Source organism: Calonectris borealis, chromosome 2 (assembly GCF_964195595.1).
Source record: "Calonectris borealis chromosome 2, bCalBor7.hap1.2, whole genome shotgun sequence".
Lineage (NCBI taxonomy): Eukaryota > Metazoa > Chordata > Aves > Procellariiformes > Procellariidae > Calonectris > Calonectris borealis.
In genome coordinates, this window is record NC_134313.1 from 125105649 (window position 1) to 125124581 (window position 18933).

At 46.4% G+C, this 18933-nt stretch overlaps 1 protein-coding gene across 1 annotated transcript in view; it reads left to right on the forward strand.

Annotated features, from left to right (window-relative positions):
• The first annotated feature begins 1563 nt into the window (after positions 1–1563).
• TRIM71 (tripartite motif containing 71) overlaps positions 1564–18933 on the forward strand; it is a 57443-nt gene continuing 40073 nt past the window's right edge. Inside the window, exon 1 of the mRNA XM_075140748.1 lies at positions 1564–2968. Within this exon, the coding sequence (XP_074996849.1) occupies positions 2069–2968 (900 nt within the window). The 5' untranslated portion in view covers positions 1564–2068. The remainder of the gene's footprint in view (positions 2969–18933) is intronic.

The following is an 18933-nucleotide window of genomic DNA, read 5'->3' on the forward strand; positions in this document are numbered from 1 at the left end:
CAATCGCCTGAGCCGCGGCGTCAAACCAAAGGGGGGGCGGGAAGGGGGGGGGTGTCCCCGGTGCCGAAAACGGCGAGATTAAAAAATCGCGGGAGGGGGCGGCGGGGCTGGATGCGGGCGGATGGGGGCAGGTCGGGCAGGGGGAGGGCGAATGTTTCCTGCCCGCCGCCGCCGCCCCCCGGCCGCCCCCCGCAGCCGGGCGGAAGTCAGCCCGCGCCGTCGGAGCTTAAAAGGCTCCCGCACGCCGCGCCGCCCCAGTGCCGGCGGCCGCAGCGGGGCCGGAGCCAGCGCCGCCGCCAGCCCTGCGGGCCACGCCGAGGCGGGCCATGCGCTGCCCCGCGCCCTGAGCTTCCCCCCCCGCCCCGCCTCCCCGAGCCGCCCGGCTCTGCCCCTCCGCACCCCGCCAGGCAGGGGGAAGGCGCCCGGCGCGATGGCTCTCCCCGGATCCCACGCCGCCCGGGACGGTGCTGCCGCATCAGTGAGTAATTCCTGCTAATTCACCCCCCGGGGCCGGTGGGCTCCGGCTCGGCAGATCGCGGGGGAGGCGGGCGTTTTGGTTTTTGCTTTTTTCCTCTCCTCCCTCCCCCTCTTCGGGTTTTATATTATTTTTGTTTTCTCAATAAAACACCACGCGAAGAGGCGAGATGACAAAGGAAATGTGATCCTAGGCGCTGCAGGGGCTCAGAGCGAGCGAGAACCGGAGAGGAGGAGGAGGAGGAGGGGGCGAGCGTAGCGCTCTCGGATAGCATTGCACAGCGGCTCCAATTTGTGCGAGCGAATATAATACACCCCCCATGAATAATTCAGGGCGGCCGGCGGGGACCTGCCGCTGCTCCTCTGCCCGGCCGCGGCCGCCGCAGCGTGTGCGAGCCGCGCCGAGCCCGCGGTGCTGACCGGCCGGGAGAGCCGCCCCAGCCGCCGGGCACCGCGTGTGGCGGGGCCGCTGCGGGCTCGGCGCTGCCCTCCGTGGGGAGCCCCGCTTAAAGGAAGGCGTCCGGCGGGAGCCGGGACTCTGAGAGGCGACTGCTCTTCTTAGCCGTCCCCGGAGCCCTTTTCTTCTTCCCTTCCCATCTCCTCCTCCTCCTCTGTGTCCCGCCAGCGTGAGTCTCTGCCGGTGGGGTGGGCACCAACGCCGCCCTTCATCCCCACCCCCCAGTCATGCGGTGGTGGAGCAGGCGTCGGCGGGGGAGGACTGGAGCCGGAGAAGTCTGCCTGGCCACTGTGTTTCAGTGCCTCTCTCTCTCCTAGAGCTGCTCTGGATTGCAAAAGTGGAGGGGGGAACTGAAACGAAATTTCCCCTTCCCCCCCGACAAGCACAGGTTTAAAGGAAAAGCGGAAAAAACCCAACGCCCCAAGAAGAAAGAGCGAAACTTGAGTTAAACCCCTGCTGCCCCCCACCCGCGTCCTCCCCGCCCGGCCAAGAGGGACTTGCACTGCCGCCCCGGCGCCCCGACCCCGTCCTGCGGCCGTGGGAACCGGAGCCGAGCCCCGGCGGACAGAGGTCCGGTCCCCGCTGGATGCGGTGGGGATCGGGCGATTGGCGCCCATGCACTTTCTGTTTAGGAAGAAGACAAGTAACCAAACCACGTTGTCAAACTGCTGACCCAAGGGGGAAATGAGAAGACTGTGTGAGGTATTGACCGATCTGGGAATCGATACAATTTGTCTAATGCAACGGGGGATCGGGGGTTAAGTACATGTGAGGGAAGAGAGGATCCATTTGCTGAGAGAGAACGGGACAGCTACACCTTGATACCAAAAATACCCCCCCGCCCCCCGCAGCAGCAAGCCCGGCAGCGGCAGCAGCGAGGTACGAGGCGAGGATCCAGCTCCCTGCAGACCGCCGGATCGATGACACCGTATTTGCAAAACCGGCCAATCGATCCCACTTGGCAAAACGACTGATCGATGCCAGCTTGCTCGTAAGCCGCTTGCAGAACTACCTTCTCCCCGTGCCTCTCCAAACGCCCCCCGTCTCCGCTTTTTTTTCCGCCCACGTTTTTTTTTTTTTTTGTGAGGGAGGGGAGATACATTTTTACCCCCCATCGGGGAGTCAGGCCCATCGCAAATGGCTTCGTTTCCCGAGTCCGATTTCCAGATCTGCCCGCTGTGCAAGGAGATGTGCGGCTCGCCGGCTCCCCTCTCCTCCAACTCCTCCACCTCCTCGTCCTCCTCGCAGACCTCCAGCTCCTCCGGGGGCGGCGGCGGCGGCTCCTCCTGCGGGGGCCCGCCGCGGCGGCTCCACGTCCTGCCCTGCCTGCACGCCTTCTGCCGCCAGTGCCTGGAGGCGCAGCGGCACCCCGGCGCGGGGGACGCGCTCAAGCTGCGCTGCCCCATCTGCGACCAGAAGGTGGTGATCTCGGAGCCCTCGGGCATGGACGCGCTGCCCTCCTCCAACTTCCTCCTCAGCAACCTGCTGGACGTCGTCGTCGTGGCCGCCGCCGCCGATGAGCAGAAGAACGGCCGCGCCGCCGGGGCCGGCCCCGCCGCCGCCGGCTCCAGCGCGGGAGGAGGGGGCGGCGGCGGCGGCAACAACCGCCACCACGGCCGCCCGCCGCCGCCGCACCGTGCCGCCGGCTCCTCGCCCGCCGCCGCCGCCTCGGCCGCGCCCTCCTCGACGTCCTCCTCCTCTTCGGGCGGCGGCGGCGGCTCGGCGGCGCTCCTGCTGCGGCGACCCCACAGCCGGCAGGGCGAGCCCCGCTGCAGCTCCTGCGACGAGGGCAATGCCGCCAGCTCCCGCTGCCTCGACTGCCAGGAGCACCTGTGCGACAACTGCGTGCGGGCGCACCAGCGCGTCCGCCTCACCAAGGACCACTTCATCGAGCGCTTCGCCGCCGCCCCCGGCCCCGCCGCCGCCGCCGGCCCCGCCGCGCCGCTCGCCCTCAGCCCGCCCTACCCCGCCTCGCCCTACAACATCCTCTCCGTCTTCCCCGACCGGGCCAGCTACTGCCAGCACCACGACGACGAGGTGAGCGAGTGCGCGGCGCGGCGCGGGAGGGGGCGGCCGCGCTCCCGCCCCTCGCCGGCGCCGGAGGGGCCCCGCCCGCCTCGCACCCTCGCGGCGGGCGGGCCGGCCCTGAGGGGCGGGCGGCGGCGGGGACCGGCCGCGGCGCTTCCTCCGCCCGCGGAGGCGCTCGGGTCTTGCCGCCCCGCGGGGCGCGGGGGCCGGGGGTGGGCTCGGGGGGTGGGAGCAGGGCCGCCGCGCCCCTCCAACGGCCGGTGCGGGGGGCGGGAGCCGGTAACGGGCCGGGGGAGGGCGTGCGGCGAGGCGGCGGCGTCCCCGGGCGCCCCGCTCCCTCCGGGCTCCGCGCCGCCGCCCGGGAGGAGGAGGAGGTGAGCCGGGGGGGGCGAGGTGCGGGAGCCGTTGTCCCGGGAGGCGGCCGTCGGTGCCTCGGGCTGCCCGTGCGCGGCGGGAAGCCGCTAAGGCGGCGTGGGGCGGGGGCATCGGGCTGCTGCGGGCGCTGCCCTTCTGAGGCAGCTTGTCGGGCGCGTACCGAGGGGTGGCGAGACCGTGGAGATGCAAGCGAGGAAAAAAAGTCTGGCGTCCCGCAAGCCCCCTCATTTTTCTAATGCAAAATTAAATTACTTCGTGGAATCTGCTTTGTACCGTGTTCGGCGTGTAACCCATTGAAGAAAGAGGAAACGAATAAATAGGGAAGGGAGATAACTGTAACGAGGAAAGGACTCCTTTTTCTTCTTTTTTCTTTTTTTTAATTCTAGGTAGTCAGAAAGTTAGCAAAGATATTCACCCATGCCTATACCAGCTACATCTCCTGCTCTTGGTTAACTTTTTAGCCGCCTCTGTGGTGCAAACGAGAACTCTACTGATATAAAAATGGGAACTTGCTTTATGTGGTCTTCATTTAAAACACTTTGCTCGCAAGTTTTGTTTCTGATGATCCGAAGTATTGTTTCACAGATCTAAAAGAGGCTGCGGCTTCTTCAAAATGTACTGAAAGTGTCTTAAGTTTCATTGGGACATAGCTTCTTGCTGCGATATTTTGAAACTTGATTTTCATCTGAAACTGGAAAATGGCGGTCTGCTGTCCCCCCCCCCTTCTGCTCTGGGGGTCAACGCGGGGGATTTTGCTGGAATTTTCCAGTCACTTCAATGTTGGGGGTAGTTTCCTCCCAGTATGAAATGGGACAACACAACAAACCACTTCAGGGGAAAAGCCTGCCTGAGGACAGGGTAGTACAAGAGTTTTCAGTGGGATGCTTGCTTATCTAATACAGGAAGGCGCTTAGCCTAGTGAAATATGGTGATGCCTTTGTCTTCAGTTTGCCAGGACGCTTCTCCTATATCCTCTAATGCTACGACACTTCTGAAATTTTCTAGAAAGCTCTGGAAGAACTTTACTTGTTTCTTATAGTTGCTAGTCTCAGAGGACAGAAAGAATGAATTTTGTGGAAAAAGAAAAACCTTAAAATGACATTTGGGCGGGTGGTGGGGTATGCTTGAGGGCAAGGAGGTTTAAAAAAAAAGAAAAAAACCCAAAACATAATGCCTTACTGGCGGTTGGGCCGCTTATAGCTTTTTGTGGTATCTAAGTATCTTCCAGCTAGTGGGCTTCCTAAAGAAGATACGTAATACTGAATGCCAGAATGAAATGAAGCGTGGTGTTCTTAATACGCTAAAAAGCTATGTTTCTGCCTTCATTTGGGAGTATAACTTCGGACTTGGGGTATGGGCTAAAAAACTTCTAGTTCTTGTATTCCTAGTATCATAAAGCTTCTTGTTGAAGTGTGTAAAATGAAACAATGGAGGGCTGTCGGCCATAGCATAGAGCATCCAGCTTCTAAAGCAGATGTATTCTCCAGCACTTGGTGAAGAGTAGCTGGGACAGGAGCTCGAGGTATTTTGTAGACTTAAAAGCTTAAGTTGCAAAGGGAACAAAGATATTCTAGCCTTGCTTAAACTGTACAGCTTTTCTAGAAGTAACTTCTAAAAAAGCTTGTTAATTTATTTTGTGTAACTTAATACTTTTATTTTCAACAGTGTGCTTTGAAAAGAGTACATGTCTCTTAAGATTGGTTTTGGGTGTCCTTGTGTCCTGTAGACCTAGAAATTGTTTTAAAACAAGTGAGCATTTTCAAGCCTTCAGCTCCTGTTGAGAAAGGCTTTTATTCTGCAAATTAATGATCTACTACTGTTCTTGATTAGTGAGTTTTGGTGGTTCCTTAATGTGCGTGTGCCCAATCAGTATTTGCAAGTATTTATTATTCACTCCAGGGGGAACATTCAGGAGAGACTGTATCTGTTGGGAACAGTTTATACTGTAAATCTTTCTCGCTTTCGCTAAAAATGTGGGCGAGGTGTACAATTTTTTTCAGAAAGGGTGGCTGCAAAACTGTGAGGGTTATTGCTTGTTTAATTCTAAGAATGTTATTTACAGCCTCATAAAAGGAACGATAATAGACAGGCAGCCTTCCAAGAGAGTGCTTAAGTGATGCACTAAGTACTTTGTTTGGCTGTCTAATAGTGTAAAAACAAACCTAAAATGCAAGACTGGAATGGCAGCTTTGAAACCTTACTATTAGTAGTTGTAAACTCCAGTTCTGCTCAGTATGTAAGTGGGAAAAGCTGGTGACAGAGCAGGATATTCCCTCAGACTAATGTCATGCCAGGTAAGTTTGAGCACAGGCAGATTTCATCTGTAAGCTGCTAGAATAGTTGTTCTCTTGGATGCGGAGTTCTCCTTCGCCAGGATGTATCCTCCTCACCCTGTTTGAGATTAAGTTATAAGGAGAATTTGACTCTGACCCTGTCCCTGAGGCTTTTCTGGGCCAAAGCAGCTGGCTCCTTTATTTTCTACCTCCATGCCTAGAATATGATACTCCTGTCCTTCCAACATCACAACTTCACTTGTTACCTTTTGGTTCTGGTTCTCTCTGCTATTTCTATCCCTCCTCCTGGGAAGCACTGTCCGTTCCCCATAATTTTCCCTCCTCCCACCCCCATTTTGAGACTCCCTCGAGTGAGGAGGGAAATAGCACTGTGGGTGGTTACTTACTGGGTGTTCCAAGTCTCAAAACAGGGCTACAGATATGCATTTGCAAGACAAGATCAACGTAGTTGCTCATCCTTCCAGTGCAGAGAAATGCAGATTTCAGCTCTTTACTGGGATGTCTGGAGCAGTCTCTTTTTAATTGAGTTGGTTCTGTTTTCAGCTGAGTTGTTGGCTCGTGTAAAACAACGGTAACCTGTTGTGTGCTATGAGTACATGGAGTCACTGACAACTTAACAGAGAATATTGACTGTTACTGTAGTGGCAAACATTAAAGAAGGTGAAACTCTGGGCACTGCTTTCAGGTGGAGAGTGCCTGCAAATACTGCAACGATGCGTCTCATCTCTCGGACTGAGAAAGCACCTCTGTTTTTCTTTCCATAGGGTTCTCAGTAATAGGCTGCAAACCAAACCAGATGCTTAGAAAAGGTTGGAACAGCTGTAGGATACTTGGCTTGTATAGATAAACTGCCTGGATTCAAAAGACTTTGCTGTTGCAAAAAGTGGAAAAGGCCACAAGTCTCGAGTTAAATAATGTGGGGTTTCCTTTATGCTGACTCTCAGCTGCTACGTGCTTTAGTATCACTTGGTGATAACAGTGGCGGATGGTCAAAACACTTCAATAGCAGACTTCTAACACTTTCTAGGGAAAGTGCGGAGTTGCCAAATTCAGTCAGCCTAATGGTCTGTGACCCCGTAGTTCTCATACTGCTTTACGGATTCCATTTTAGAAGTGGTTCACAGACTACAGGGCAAAACCCTGTCGCACCACGGCTCCCCCTGCCCCGCTGCAAGAAAGGATTTTAAAGTTTTCTCCTCTCGCTCTTAGCCACACTGTTCCTTCCTTTTGCTTGCATCAGTTCTGGCTTTGGTCAGATTCTTCGTTGATCAGATTAGTTCACAAACTCAGAAGTTTCTTGTCAGATCAGTGAGTTGAAATGACTCGTGGGGGTATCGGTGCATGTGGACAGGACTGGCTAAAATGAGTGCTATATTGAATTCCGGAGTTGCATATATTCCTGAACTTATTGTCTTTTTAGACTACAAAAAAAAATTACACTTCTCCTTATTTTGGCTTGTGTATGTATAGGGGAAGGCATAGCTGTCAGCTGAACTGAAAGCTACTTATCTGGTACCTTGGCTAAATTTGCTGATTGAATTTATACCTAAGCTGCTCTAATGTAGGGTAAAGATCTGGTTTCACAATAGGGAGCGAGCTTTCTTAACATCTCATGGCTACTCAAAGAAGGGGATCTCACTTCCTCGTCTGTTCTCACCAGCCTTGGTTGTGTGCACCCAGGAGATGCTTCTGTGAGCCAGTTTAACTTGCTTAGCATGGTAGAACACTTTTCTCCCTTCCTTATTCTTCTGGTGTTGGTATACGTTTATTTGAATTGCAGAGGAATCTGGCCTAAACTGAACTGGTATGAGGGAAAAGGAGGAATAGTGTGGCTAGGAAGGAAGTGTAGGTTAGATATGGTCCCTCTTGTGAATGGCTTGCCATCACTGTCAAACACTGAGCTGTACTCCATAGTGCTCTTAACACTGTCCACCCACGTCTCGCCAAAACAGTTGGCTAACACAGAGGGAATATGCCCGTGTCCCCGCTTCCCCATGTCTCTTGCTCAAGGGCTATTTATATGAAAGTGCAATACGTGATGCAGTCTCTTGCTGTTCCTTTTTCTAATAGTTAGGGTTTTTTACCTCCTTACAAAATGATTAAAACTTTTAGGAGTGCATCCTGGAGGCACCGGTCTTAAGTAATTACTTAATATTACATCAAGGATTGTGTTCCAGCTGTCATGGCTACTATAGCTTCAGCTTTATAGAAGAATGTGCACATGAGCTAGAGAAATACATACTTCCAGTATGTGTTAAGAAACTGTGCATATACTTCATCTTGATGCACCCTTCGTTTATTGTACTTACTGTGTCTTCTCTGTTCTGATATCAGACGCACATGCAGGTATGTCAGATTACTGACGCTTGTGTTTTCCTTTATAATTTTTTCCTGGTGAAGAAAGCAGGGCAGTGAGTTATCTTGTTTATACATGGTCTATGTAATGTGGACTTAACATCTTTGGAATGATGAAGGGTTTTAATAATCTCTAATTTCACACTTTTTTTAATTAAAAATAATGTTCAGATATCTGGTGCTAAACAGGTCACCTCTTAGATTACTCTACCTTACTTTCCTTTCAGCTGCCCCTTCCCCAGAATACCTTTAGCTCCCAGCTCTTCTCTGTATGTAGAAGTATTTTATTTAATTGCTTTTCTTTTGAATGAAAACTTTGGGCTTGACACAGCTTTAAAACCATACTGGACTGAATCAAAACCTCCCCTCCTTTCCCGTGCTTTGGTGTGATAGATGTTCAAATATTCTCAACACTTTAGGTAAATATAGTAAAGTTGTTTGTAATTTTTTTTTTCCTGGTGATAATCTGATATCGTTATACTACTGGCCTAATTCAACATGACTTCGGATAGTTTCCAGTGAGTAAAAATTGGAAGAAACAGAAATGCCTTGTTCAGGCAACTTTCATGGACTGTTTTTACTCTGAGACATCTTTGAAAAACCAACAGTATCAATACAGTAGAAACTTGCAAACTTCTGAGGTTATAATGACTTTCTTGAGAAAATAGGTCTGGAGATGTGCATACAATAAATAGGCGTGAAACTAGCCTACTGTATACTGAGAACTTAATTTTCTTTAACTTCAGTTTTGCAAAACCGAAGTGTATCTCATAACTTGGAGAGAGGGTCTGACTGAATTTTGCTTCGATTTAGTGAAGAAATCTTACATCATGTGTAGGAGTTTCTCCTTTCAGCTAAATCTTCAGAGCGTGTAAACATGCTTCCTAGACCACGCTTCCTTAGAGGAAAACTACCTAGTTCCTCTGTTTTAAAGTTAAGAAGGTATCATTCCTCTTTCAATACTCCTGACCCTTTCTCTTCCTAGTTCTCCTCCCATACTCCCTTCCTTCCTGCAAAGTTGTTGGTGTCTTTCCATCACGCAAAGAATCGTGATGTGTTGAGAGCACAGATCTTAAGCTGTACGAACAATGCACCGAATGCAAGACTAATGTTACCACAGAAAAGATTTCACAGAAGGGGTTTATTGTCTTTAGCTGTAATCCACTTTCAACAGAGCGGTTACAAATATAGAGCAGTTACAAATATAATCTTGGATCGTAATTATGTAGTACATAATTTTTAGTAATGCCTTTACTCTATCATTCTAAGTCATAATTAAAGTGTAGAAATACTGGATGGGAATGGGACTACTGCTTGGCAATGCAAGTATTGGTTAATGTAATGAATGGATATCCCTGATCCTAAACTATATTAGGCATATGTCCTTGTTTTAGCTGTTCTCATCATGGGCTCAGCTGCAGTTCCTTCCATGGGCTGTTTTCTACTTTCCCTGGCTGGGCTTGTTGAAGGGCTATGTGGGTGGGATGGGTTTGGTCCTCTTATCTAGCAAATTATGCTTGTGCATCCAAATCAATTTTGAAAGTAACATGTTAAAGAATCGGAGCAATACTATCTGTTAACCGTTTTCTAACCTGAGTTCAAAAGCTTCTTTACTATGCAATGTCACTTTGGACAATTTTATCTCTTCCTCTTCCCCTTCCCCCTCCCATCTTAAGGAAGAGAAATTGTATGTGGCTAATAAAGGAGTAGTACTTCTTTCCTGAAGTTCTTTTGACTCTAAGTTACTCCTTTCTTACTCTTCTTTATCAACATTCAAGAAAATAAAAAAAATTTCAACTATGGAGTCCGTAGCTAATAATCTTATTTAGGAACTAAAAATGCTGACCACCTTTGAACGCTCTAGCTGTTTAATATGAAAAGGACTAAAACTCAGTACCCACAGATGAGGCTCACGTGTATATGTTCTGTGTCGTCCTACTGTGCTGCCTCTTGGATGTGTGTATAATACTGACACTCCTTCACAAGAATTAATTCATAGTTACATGTTCAGCTGTAAGAAATAAGAGCTCCAGTCCTGTTATTTCACTTGAGTGTATAACATGCATTTCTAAAACCTCAGATGGTGAGTTTGTTGGATAGGATGATGTCTGGTCAGCAGTTTTCCTACATGTGTAGGTGAAATATTTTTGAAGTGACTAAGACTTGAACTGGAAACTTTACATGAGAAGCTTATTGTTTTATGATTCTGCATGCTTTGTGCTATGCCTTTGCACTGGTGCTGACTTGGAGAAAATGGCTCATCTTCCAGCAGTAGGTAGGCAATTTGAGGAAATCTTTAAACTTGTCTCACTAGCAATGGGTGAAAGCCACTTTTCAGAGTTGAATATTTAAAATTTTGGGGACAGTGAGGTATGTCTTCAGTGCTATAGTGGAAATGGTCTCTACTGAACAAAGAAATGTGAAATATCTTAAACTCGTTTCTGAAATGAACAGATTAATCCAACCAAAGGCTGCTGTCCTCCTGTTGTTACCTCCGTACTGATGTCTTACTCCTGTTGGCTACCAGCATATGATCTTCACTAAGATCACACAAGTAATCCCCAAGGCTGCTCTCAGTACCAGTACTTTCCAGGACTGTCAAAATAGCGACTGCCTGCCCTTGGATCTCAGTGGTTTGGGGGGAGAAGGGTCCTTTAGTGAGCTAAAGGTAATAGCTAAACTTGTGTTACATCATTTTCCCTTTAATGTTGGTCTCCATGCATAACCAAAGTATTTAAAGGTATTTTGTCAAGTTTGCTAAACCTTATCTTTCCTAGTTGTTTGCTTGTATTACATGCCCATCACATATGTTTTGTGGATAGCCGATGTTGTTATAAACTACCATCTACTGTAAATATTTCCTTTCCCTAGTTAAGGTATGGTAAATGTACAGAACCACCAAATGCTGTGTTTGGCTGGATTAAAAGGCTGGCAGGGACCTGAGATTCAGAAATCAAACTTCAACAGGATTCTCGGATGGTAATGTTAGAGCTTGTTGCTGTATCTTCGCCTTGTCCCGTGTTGTCTTGGGTTTTGTGGGTTCTGTTTGCATGTTTAGGTACTCGCTGTCCAGAGTGGCAGGCATATGCTAGAAGACTAATTTTATACAGCCTTTTGTTCAGCTGCTCTTGGTTAACAAAAGGCAAACTATTATTTAGGGGAGAATGTCAGCTATCAAACTTCAAATCCTCCCCTTTTCCCTCCCCCTTCACTTCAGTGGTTCTTACTACTCACGCCATTCACACTGTCAGACAGTTAAGTGTACCATGTAAAAATCCCTAGCCTTAAATCTTTGGTGCAAGCAAAGCCTCTAAGCTGTCTGCATTATGGATGCCTTTAAGCTTTGTAATCCAACCTAGTGCTGCGTCGAGGGACTGGAGAATGCTGCTTTCCTATATGAGGGTTGGTAGCGTGGTCTGCAAATTGCCGGTGAACTAGTCGGTACCGGTCCCTGTCGCCTGACAAGGTTACTATTCCTGATCTTCTGTGACCTTGAGTAATGCCATGTCAGGTGATCCAGGGTGTAGGAGATAAAGATCAGGTAGCTTCTAGGGGCTTGCTGTTGCTGTGTCTTTCTGTGGTTTGGGAGTCAACTATATAGTTCCAGAATGTTTTAGTAAGCGCATGCATATGTCAGGCAGAGTGAGCCTGTTACTTTGAGGCAAAAATTGCTAGAGAATGGAAAGAATCGCCATGCCTCCAAGCTTTTCTTTTTCCTTTAAAAGCAATGCTGGTAAAGAGTTAAATTTCGCCCCCCTGCAGCACACCCCGCCCCCACTGCTATATATGGTGTGCCCAAAGGCACTGGAGATTTAATACATTGAAGTTGGAGCGTGAAGGGGGTCTGCAGGCTGCTAGACAAAGTCACTCAAATTTCAAGAATACTTGATCCATACAAGGATGTTACTTGAGAAAGGCATGACTTCTCTGTAAGAAACTAGTTGCCAAATGAGCCGGCTGAGTGTGTCCTAAACACTGTTTTTGTGGCTAGATGAGCAAATTGGAAACCAGATTTTCTTTAATTGGTGACTGATAAGTAAGCCAGCCAAAGTTGTTGTGAGAAGCATCTCCCTTCAGAGAACGATGGTTATTTGTAGGGGAAAATGAAAACTGTGATTCTCCCGCTGAAGTGCTTGCAAGTTATAGAAACTATTGTGCAGATAACTAAATTCTCTATTCAATCATACTGAATTGACTGAACAAATGGCAAATATAACTTCCCCCCTTCTAGTTACTGTAGATGCAGCTGTAATGTTGCAGTGGTGTCCCAACACAATGCATTTGGTGTCAACTTCTTTTAAATGGATGGGCAAATATTTTGGGAAGGGGGGGGACTGCTTATTAAAAAAAAAAGAAAAATTCAGAACTGGAAGTGTCAGGCAGTGGTCTGGAGTGGATTCTACCCTGAAAAAAAAAACAACCAAACTAACAACAAAAAAAACCTTAGGGAATTGGAGAGGATGAAATACAAAAGAATTAGTGGAATACTGAGGTCCCCATCTTCCCAGTGCTGCTCTTTTACTTAATACAATGGTAAGGCGGGGAAGATGTAATACTCTTCTGGCTTCCTCCCCTCTTGTACTTAATACAATTGTAAGTGTGCGGTGGGGTGTAATCCCCTCCCCCCCCCCCAATATCATGGAAACATTGGTAAGATTAGAATTAGGAATTAGATTAGGGTTATAAATGGTGGCTGTTGACAGTGTCCCAAAAGGTACAGCATGCTCTTTCTTAGAGTGAAGGTGTCTGTTTTCTCCATTCTAGACAACATGTATTTTAGTTGACAGTACTGTTTTGTGGTAGCTGTTGCTCTCTCTAGCATTACTTATTTTCTGAAGGGCTCCGAGCCTCTTACTAGAGCAGAGATAACTAATGTATGACCCTTGAGCTTTCTGTTGCTGAAGCATGGCTCCCTTACTTGAGTTACACTGTGTGGCTGTGGGTGAGATGGTTAGTATGGGGGTCAGCGGGCAGGCTAAGCAGGCTGGTGTGCGTGGAAGCAAGCCTGGAGGGCCTTGAGCGGATTTCCTCTGCGTAGCTGGCACGCTGCTGGGGGGCTGGCTGGTCCAAACCTTGGGCTGTTCTTGAGAGGTGCTCTTCCCAATGACAGACTGCGTACAGATGCATACAGATTTCATATACTCGATGGGATAAGTTTTAGACAGTCGTGACTTGTCAAAACAAAACATGATTTTATTTTCATGTTATTGCCTTTTCAGCAAAGGTGGTGTTATCCCATCTTTGCATCTCGTCAAAAAGTAGTTCAGTAAGTACCGCTGAATCTGAACTGTTACTCTCTGAACAGTAGCAGCTGTGTCAAGCCAGCCTAACTTCTTTGTCTTTATACCAAAGATGAGTGGAAAACCTCTCAGGCCATGTTCATGTGAGCCTGAAGGGGTGGGGGGGCTTCCATTCAGAGTGGCTTACTCCTGAAATAATATTTTCAGGGAGCCAATTGTAGGCTTTGATTGCATGTGATGCTGCTAGTTACAATTAATTTCCTTATGATCCAGGAAGATAGGCCTTCCAGAGAATTATTAGAGACATTCTGCTGGAAGTTCTGAAGCAGTGTGATTAAAATTAATATAGTGTATACATTCATTTCCCTTTGCACGAGTCTTTGGCATTGACTGGACTGTCTCTGCAAAGACTGGAGTAGTTGGATTCTCTGGCTGGCTACTTAGGCTTGTAGTGGCATAGTATACACTCGGGCTTGGATTAGATCCAAGGAAAGGCTCTTCTTTCACCTGGATGCTTCCTTGTCAGTTCTTTCATTACTTTTTCTATGCCTCTGAGTCAGTGAAGTGAGTCCAAGTAGTACGTGCTTACTGACAGTATTTACTAGTGTTCCTATCTTGGTCTCTTGGCAACAATGCGAAAAAATCTTTCTACATTGAGAGTAGAAATGGGAGAACCTTAATTTAAAAGTGCAGGTGTTAACATTAAGCTTACTCTTACAAACTGGAACAAAAAATAACCTTGAACCATTCTTTCAGTTAATAGCTTCAGTTTCATATCTTAGTCCTTAGATGCTGCACAGCAATTGAATTGTATTTATCTACAGAAAGGACCATAATTTTTATAGTTGTTGTAGAAGTCATTTAGGGTGTTAAACTACTCATTAGCTTTATTTTCATTGGTTTCCGATCAGCTCATCTAGCCACAAAAACTTGTGTGGTGGACTTACTCAGCAGGCTCATTTGGCAACCAGTTTCTTGCAGAAAAGTCATGCCTCTCAAGTAACATCCTTGTAAATACAATTCAAGGTTAGCATTTTCATTCTGGATATGATGTCAGTTCTGAAACTTCTTCTTAATGCCACCCTATGCCATTCAGCAAAGAACAAGGCTGCTAAGGAGCTCAAGCTGATGAAACTCCAAGTGGGGCCCAGGCATGAAAAGCTGCATTCAGTGTGGGGGGAGGGAAGTGATACGGTGTTTGATATGCAGGCAAAGCAAGGTGGCTTGCACAAAACCCAGCTAGTTGCCTCATCAGCCTTGGCACAGGTATCCCTTGTCATCTAAATCTGCATTTCCTTTCAGCTTCAGCCTCCTTCAGACAGTCTGTATCTGATCCCTTCACAGATTGATTAGCAACAAGTAGCAAGGTGAACTGGCTCAAATCTAAGAGCAAGGAAGCCAATGCCAGGCTGGCTGAAAGATTAGACAATGGAGGTAGCAAAACCCTGCAGCTGAGGATGCTGTAGGGAAGGAGAAAAAGTACTGAAGTTCCCTTTCTCTTGTCCAAACCTGTTCATCTCCTCTCCTTCCCCAGTTCTGCCTTGAATCTAACAACCCAGACTTTGAAAGGGAATTAATAACTTAGATGCTTTGAATGAATTTTTGGTTAAAGCCATAGTTCCGCTTTTCATTATAAAGCATTCTTGTGACTAAACATCTCCCTTTTAAGTTGTCTTTTTTTTTTTTTGCTAGTGCAAGTTACTATCTAAACATGGAGCATGTGTTCATTCCTCTCAGCTGTTCAGCAATATGCTTTTTCTGTTGCTATCCGTCTTCATTATATGTTGTCAGTATACCTACATAAACATAATTTTTATATAGTATTTATGAGGGTTTGGCTAGCATAGTAAGACTGACTTATTTTTTCCTAAATGAAAGATAAATCTTGACAGTTAATCAATCTAGGAATAATGTATTGAACCAGTATCCTGTCAGAACTGCTGTTTTGTTTTCACCAATGTTCAATACAGTTGTTTCAGAAAAAAATCTGAAAAGCTCTATAGTATATAGTTCTAGAGTAACTGGTCCACAAGGTGTCTATCCATTTTAATTTATATCTAAAATTATCATGGGGAAGCCTTGAAGATGTCCTGTCTTATACTCTTTAACATTAGTTTTCTAATATGAGCAACAGAAAAACATGGTCTCAACTGAAAACACCATATAATGCATGAAACTTAATATCTTGGCTAGAGGAGAAGACAATATTTTCATCAGTGTTTTTATTGTTTGAAGTTTAAATTCATTTTAATGCCACCCAAGGAGGAAACATAAAAGGAAACACTTCTCATAAGTTAGGGGATAGATTAGGGGAAAGAGGAAGTGTTGCATGTTAAAACAAACACCAAAACAAAAAAATAGCGATACCTCCCAGCTGAGATTACTATGTGCTATCCAAACATGCTATCAGCAGGTGAGAGACTCACTGAAATGGTATGCTGTCTTGGAAATCCTGTTTACTCTTTCAGGTATTCCTCAGCTTATGAGAGAACAGTGTTACCTTCTTGCAGAATTCAAACGAATTTCATATGGCTTACCTTGGGCTGGAGATCTGATGAACTACTCACGATAATGAGTATATTCTCATTATAACTCTATTCTAGTGGTCTGTTCTTGTGGAACTGACAGAATTTGGTTTGTTCTCAAAGCAAGGAATAGTTATCTCTTTCTATGTTGTGGCTTACGGTTTTACTACAAAGCTTGCTGGTGTGACTTTTCCTAAGGTGTGTGTAAAGAAATAGTTGCTACCTGCATTAATGGATTCTCATTTTGGAAATAGATTGGCAGTTTTCCATTTGGCTCCTGTGGCAGAGATACTCTGACAGACAGCTATACAGTCCCCTGCCCTGAGGAGGGAAGTAGGGGGAAATAATCCAAGGTGACTTCCACAGCTGTAAATCTAGTAACTTGTTTTGGATGCACATATTCTAATGAAGTAGCACATGTTTTGGAGCAGCATGATGTGAAAAGATATAAAGCACTATACTTACGATCTAAGAAAGGAAACTCCTCTTCAGAGACCCCTGTCTGACCCAGGCAAACTGCTGCCAGCCGTTCACTAGGAGCAAATGGCTGTTGTTGAAAGATACTCTCCTAAATCAGTGAGAGGCAGAATATCGTGGTGTGTGGGTTGTTTTTCCCCATTTCATGTATCTGTTTTTCTCTAAGCAGGGGAGATGTTCCTGCCAAATATGTATGCCATGGCTCTTTTTCCGCTACAACTAGGTAGAAATGCTTTCAGAATGAAAGATCTTTGTAAATCAAAGTTTAAACAAACAAAAAGAAACAAAACCAGCCAAACAAATTCTCAAAACACCCAGCTCTCATGTGGTCAAAGAAGCCACTTCTTGGAGTAAGCTGACTTGTTTCATGTTTGATCCCATATGGAGTTACGGAGGGAAACCATTCCTTGAGTGCTTTTGTTAAATAAAGCTGTTGCCATGAATTAAGCAACACTGCCCTGGAATGTTTCTGATCATGGTCTTGCAGAGCTTGTGACCTTTGCACTGAACATGTGAACTGAAACTTCATCTTCCAGTGTTCAATAACCATGTTAAAAATTCAGAGGTGAGGCAGTCTTGGGATTTCCTTAGGCTAGCTTAAATGCCAAGTGAAATTTAAGTACTGATTTATACAGTTACTCTTCCTTTTTTGTAAATCTAAGTCAAATTGAAAAAGCTAAAATCTTTAAGTATTCTGAAACTGAGAATTCTTTGTCAAAAAAACCTGCATAGACAACCTCTTATAATGCTTTCATTTATTGGAGACTACTAAACCACTAAAATATTGCCACCTTTTTGTCTAGAAGCATCCAATTAATCTGGATGTTTGTAGTTGTATACTACTGTTGCTACTTAAAGCAATTGCTTTGACCAAGAACTGGATGTAGCGCCTGAAGAGGCTGTTCAGTTTACCTGGCCTGCAGCTGAAAGGAGAGAGGAGCGGTTTAAAATCTGTGCCTTTTGCAACGTATCACTGTTTGATGCCACTAGACTTCCTACCTTACTAGAATGCTATAAACAATTGGTATTTTTCTTGTTTACCAGATAGAAACACTGCCATCTCTTGGCTAGTCATTGTCCTGACCTTTTTTAGAAATACTTTTTCTAGTTTCTTGTGATGTTTTCTGGTGCTATGTTTCTGAATAATCAGGTGCTTGTGTGGTGATAAGTCTTAATGTCATGTACTATAGACTTGAGATTTTGTATGGAAATCTTAATAATTTACTGATCCTACCCTGGAACAAAAGGAAGAGGGGATACTACTTGGTTCTAGCAACTCTCAACATTTTCTGATCTGCCTCTGTGTATACCTCCCTTAAAAATATACTAGGCTAAGATGGGCTTCTGTCCTTGCTAGATTACCTGACCAGGCAATTTGGCAACAGTGCTGGCATCTGAAAGTAATGTCTGGCACGAGGGGGTTCAGCCTTTATGCCCTGAAAAGGGATTGACAAAATACTTCCCACTGATCGTAGTTTTGACTAAATTCAAATGAACAACGTTGATCAAATACTGACTTCTGAATTCTGCAGAGTTGGGGAAAGAGGGTCATGTTAGGTTCTGACCATGTTTCTGATAGCAGTTTTAGTGAAGCTGGCTTGAGGAGTTGTTTAAAATATTGCCACTTCAGTATTGCCTATATTGTGTGGGGTTACAATAATTAACCCAGAAGACTTCCCAATTGAGAGAGAAGTTACACTTCTACCTGAATGCCTTTTCTTGCTGTAAGCATCCTTGTCTTTTCCTATAAACATCCAGTGTTGTGCTTGCCAAGTGTTTGGTTGCACAGTGAACCTTATTCCTGAGAATGTATAGAGAAGGGTGACTTCTTCAGCCTAGTCAACCTGCCAGATATGAACCCATCCTTGAGGAACACCCCTGATGCTGGTTCTTACTCTAACGGGGTGCTGGAAAGACTTCCTGCTTAAAACCTGCCCAAGTGAGAGAGAAGTCTGACTTGCCACTTCTCAGAGGACTTTTCCCATAGAACAGCTCTGGTGCAAAGCAGTAACGCCCGTATCCCAAAGGGCTGGGCCGTGCCCAGGTCGTGCAATCCGCACCTCAAGCAGCAAGTTCTAGTGGAACGCAGAAACTTGAGACAGAGACAAGGTGCTTATAGAACGTGAGAGGACTTCAGTGGTTGAGTGGGATTGTCAGGATGCTAACAACATCCTGACTTCCGTATTAGCAAATGGAATTAATTTCTTGATGTGTAACTTAAGCTCCATGATGGGGATAGAGGATTTAGGTTTCCAGCATATATTCAGAAGTTGCAGCTTAAAACCCTTTCCCAAAGGTAGTCTCCTTCTTACACCCCCTACCTCAGCCCCTTCAAGTGTGGGCGTGGGAGGTCATGGTGGAGAAGTGACTTTGCTCTGTTGCATCCCTTTTTGTATGCACCTCTCAAAGATGAGGCAGGTGAAAATCCAATTTCCTGTGAATGAACTTTAAAGTCTTAACTTCTGGGATGGTGGTTTGGAGTCTCTTGTGGGAGCTGTTCCGACTTTATAGAGCAGAACCTGAGTGACTGCCCCAAGAGAGAGCAAGGATGAGCCTGGCTTCCTCATCAGTAGGAGCGGTGGGGGGGTCTGGAGTGCCAGTCTGTGCTCCAGTGGCTCTTTCATATCACTAATTTCTTTATCCTGAGTTTAAAAAAAAAAAAATGAGGACTCTTGTATTACTGCAATACAAACTAGAAAAGAAGCTGG